Below are 4,323 nucleotides of genomic sequence, written 5' to 3' on the forward strand. Positions count from 1 at the left end.
GATAAAAAAGGTTAATTACATTCTTTCTGTCTCTTAAATAACATTTTGAGGTTTTAAATTTAGGGAGAGTATTTTAACGGAGGTTTTAAACGATCCAGATTCAAAACAATTAAAAACAGATTTAGTTCAATTCCACATGACAAAATTTTCAGAAAGCAAACCCATCATGTACTTCTCCAACTTAATGAACCTTTTACACAAATCGCTTTCAAACCGGTGTCCATAGTCGATTACACACTATCTTTTCTAAAATCTCGGCCGGTCTGAATTCGCCAAATATTTTAATCTGAAGAAAAACGTCTAGTTTATTGAGGTGGTCCCTCCTCTTGTAACAGCAAGCCAAAATACTTTTAGTAATATTAGTTTACAGGACCGAGGGAATGCCATTTCTGAAAGGAAACAAATATATTAGACATCTAATGGTACGTACATAAAACACGATAACATCCTCGTCGTACAAGGGCTACTATTGCCATTTAAGAGGGTTCGTTTATTTTACTATCTTGATTCGTAAATATACGTTTCTAACATAACATTTTTATATTTCTAGGGGAGAAATGCCAAAAGACTTTCAGAAAGTTAAAACGACCGATACAGACGAGGAGCATTGGCAGCCCGTCGAGAAATGGAGAATTTGGAGGAACGTTCTTGTACTCGGATTCGCTTTTATGATACACTTTACTGCATTTTGGGGCGCCTCGAATCTACAAAGCTCTGTCAATGCCGATGAATCGCTGGGAACGTTCACCTTAGCCGCAATTTATGGATCTCTTATACTGTCAAATATATTTCTACCGACTATCGTTATAAAGTAGGTCGATAGCTAATTTTAAGCGCTGAGTGGAATTTTGTAGGTGGTTCGGATGCAAGTGGACAATAGCTTTAGCGTTCCTCACCTATGTACCATTCATCGCCTCTCAATTTCACCCCCGGTTTTACACAATGATACCATCCGGTCTGTTTGTCGGGTTTGGAGGTGGGCCATTGTGGTGCGCCAAGTGCACGTATCTCTCCATTATAGCGGAGGCGTATTCTCAAATTACCGAGGAAGCTGCCGCTTTAATAGTAACACGCTTCTTTGGCGTTTTCTTTATGTTCTACCAGTTTTCGCAAGTGTGGGGAAATCTAATCAGTTCTGCCGGTAAGTTTAGACCGAATAAATCGCTCACTCACTCAACATTGTAATTCCAGTACTGTCTTCTGGTAAAAATATCGTTGCGATGAACGTAAGTGCAGAAAGTGACGAATGTTTGTCAATTCATTCGTGTAAAGAGAACACCGAGGACCTCTGTGGAGCTAACTTTTACCCGGGGATCACGACCGGAGTTAATCCAAATCTTGACCCCCCTCCTTCAGAAAAAATTCAGTTAATTGCTGGAATATATCTGGCATGTATGGTTATAGCTTGCCTTTGCGTAGTTTTTGGGGTGGATTCCCTCAAGAGGTGAGTTTACGTGGTAAGTTTGAGCACTAACACACCCTTGGTTACTTGGGTACTCATTCTGGCCGAAACAGTGCCCCATTAGAAGACAGAAGTCCCCTATAACGTGTACTTAACCGAGGATTTTTGCCGACAAGGGACACACAGACACTCCATTTGCATAAGTTTCCTTTTTATTTTAATGAAACACCCTGGACATTACGCCCCCGGAGTGTTCGCTCTCGGACTTTTCGCTCTCAAGATATTTCACACTCTGGCAATACCTATGCGCCCAAACTATTCGCCCCGACTAGAATAATTTCTGCCCCTTTCGGCTGGTGATCAATGCAATTCTCATTTCCGGCCAATCAGTTGAACCGATTGCAATCAAATGGTCTAGTGAATCGGAATCCAATTTAATACGTTCACTGGTTCAAATCGTTGTTTCAAAAGAGGAAAGTTTAATTCTGAAAAAAAACTGCTACGCCAAATTTATATTGGATTATCTGAAACATTCATTCGCAGTTCAGATAGAATTTACCTAACCACGGTGAACCTTTTTACGTAATTTCGTAGGAACCCTTCAATGCGTGTAGTTTTTTGAGTTGGTGCGCGCGTTTGTCGCTATTGCACTTTTACACTTGTCATCCCTCTTGGTCGATCTTTTAAGGCACTCAACTTTATTAACGGGACGTCTTTCTGGTTGAAATTAAATCGTGCAGTAATCCTTCTATTTTTCGGTATTTCGTAAATGGGTTGATTTCGCGACTCGCGATTACCAGAAACTGGGATTTCCACGTGAACGCTAATACGACCTAAAACAAATGCCAGAAAAAACAAACTTTAGTTCTTCTAACAAATACCTAACCTTTTCGGGGTGAAAAAAGAACAATTGGGCTGGAATTCTACCACAGCCAAAACCCGCATGTTTGTCGCTTGATTATTCGCACTAAGCGCTCCACCGCTGTCAGCTCAAAACTGAATGACTTCAAGAATCTCCTCCGGATGAATCCCCACCTATCTTTTTTAATTAATTAACGCCCCAAAATGGCGTTTTATTAATTAAATCTGATTCGTTTTAGCCGCTTTAATTGCAATCCCATGAACGTCGCAGTGAAAATCTGCGGGCAGTCAATTATTCGCTTTGGGAACGGAATCGCTATGGCGAATATTCTGATTCTATTGATCGCCATTAAAGTTTGCTTCCAATCATCATTGGAGGTACTGTGCTTATCATGCTCTTGGCTCCCATCCCTGGGTTGCCCTTGGTGTTCCTGGATAGAATTCCCAGAAACTAGGACTTTCGAAGACTGAAATTACTCCTTAAAAACTGTTGGCATCATGAAACCTCTTGCGTATGCGCGTGTAACCACCTGAATAAACTATCCCATATTAATTGAAGCCTAACTGCCTCCATATTTAATTGAAGTTACCTTTCTTCAGGTACAAAAGGAACAGAGCAGGAAGCGCCACAGGGCTATCAGGTCTAACACTACTAATAGTAACCCTCAAACACCTCTTCAATCCATACCAACTACTGATCCTCCCCATAACAATGTTCATTGGCGCAGAGCAAGCTTTCATAGCTGCCGATTTCAACGCGGTAAGTTACTGAAAATCTTACGATCTGGATCAGCCTTTCTTTGCAGTCGTTCGTGTCGTGCGGATGGGGTATCAGCAATATTGGCTTTGTAATGATATGCTTCGGTGCCGTCAACGCGATCGCCGCCATTTTCGCCGGTGGAATTTCGAAAAAGACGGGACGCGTGCCGATGATCGCGTTCGCTTTCGTTGTACACGTCGGTCTTTTAATTACGCTGTTAATTTGGAAGCCGACATCGATTAATAAGGTGCCATTCTTTGTTGTGGCCGGATTGTGGGGACTGTGCGATGCAGTTTGGCTCGTACAGATAAATGGTGAGGCAGTTTTCCGGTATGCTCTCCAAACATACATCATTAAAAAGGGTAACTCATGCAAACGCCGTAATATTAAAACGTTCTGTTTCAGCTCTGTGCGGGATTTTATTTCCGGGAAAGGAGGAAGCCGCGTATAGTAACTTCCGGCTTTGGGAATCTACAGGATCGGTGATAACATACGCGTACAGTCCGTATTTACGAACGGACGCTAAAATTTATCTATTACTGACACTTTTGGTGATAGGTGTTGGTGCGTATGGAACGATTGAGTTAATTGAACGTAAAGCCAAGAGAGACACCTTGGTTACTGCGAAAACCAATTTCGAGCTTGTTAACGGAAAACTGAGAGCCTTAGAAATTAATGAATAAAATGATTGATATATCGGAAACCAACGTGCGTTTGCGTTTTTCTCGGTTAATCCGAAAAACCCTTTGATCATTAATCACCTGAAAGGACGCACGTGTATTGTTAACGTGCGTTAAATAAATAAATGTGCTGATCTTGCACTTTATCTACTACCCCTCAGTTTTATATTCAATGTTATACTCGTATTTTATACTACATGAACATTATGTACTTCCTATTTCGTGCCTTCCAGCCCGGAGACATTATCTTGCGCAATCTTCTGGAATTCAAAGCCCTTGTTCTACGAGGGGTCGGTTTTATTGCGGTGTTTTGAATTTTGGGGCAATTTTTCATTATGTTGATTTTTAAACACATATACCTTTGTAAGTTATGTGGCAATTTATAAAACACTTGCAACATTCTTAATGCTATTATCAAATAATAACGTTTATTGACCTCATAAACACCAAATATACACTATGATTAATTGAAATAGGCAAAAATATATCACTTACCTGTCGTCGTTCAATTGCTATTTTTTTTCTTTTTTTTCTTTTCTGGTACAAGGAGACTATGGCGAGGGAAAGGAAGAAAACAGGACGGAGAAGATGTAATTGATTGACAGATAAGCGAATGCCCA

General features: G+C 40.7%; 1 protein-coding gene across 1 annotated transcript; it reads left to right on the forward strand.

Annotated features, from left to right (window-relative positions):
- Positions 1-95: 95 nt before the first annotated feature.
- On the forward strand, positions 96-3,730 carry LOC116175656 (UNC93-like protein). The gene is made up of 7 exons (XM_031493886.1): positions 96-422; positions 551-811; positions 855-1,141; positions 1,192-1,444; positions 2,864-3,023; positions 3,070-3,337; positions 3,429-3,730. The coding sequence occupies exons 2-7, from the start codon at positions 558-560 to the stop codon at positions 3,704-3,706; spliced, it is 1,500 nt and encodes a 499-aa protein (XP_031349746.1). The 5' UTR covers positions 96-422; positions 551-557; the 3' UTR covers positions 3,707-3,730.
- Positions 3,731-4,323: the final 593 nt, after the last annotated feature.

Source organism: Photinus pyralis, unplaced genomic scaffold, assembly GCF_008802855.1.
Source record: "Photinus pyralis isolate 1611_PpyrPB1 unplaced genomic scaffold, Ppyr1.3 Ppyr1.4_LG7, whole genome shotgun sequence".
In the NCBI taxonomy this organism is placed as follows: Eukaryota; Metazoa; Arthropoda; class Insecta; order Coleoptera; family Lampyridae; genus Photinus; species Photinus pyralis.

Excerpts from the sequence above, each read along its gene's own strand:
- LOC116175656 (XM_031493886.1), top strand. The coding sequence starts at position 558 with ATGCCAAAAGACTTTCAGAAAGTTAAAACGACCGATACAGACGAGGAG. Across the intron at positions 812-854 it reads CTACCGACTATCGTTATAAA|GTGGTTCGGATGCAAGTGGA; the intron begins GTAGGTCGATAG and ends GGAATTTTGTAG. Across the intron at positions 1,445-2,863 it reads GGGGTGGATTCCCTCAAGAG|GTACAAAAGGAACAGAGCAG; the intron begins GTGAGTTTACGT and ends ACCTTTCTTCAG.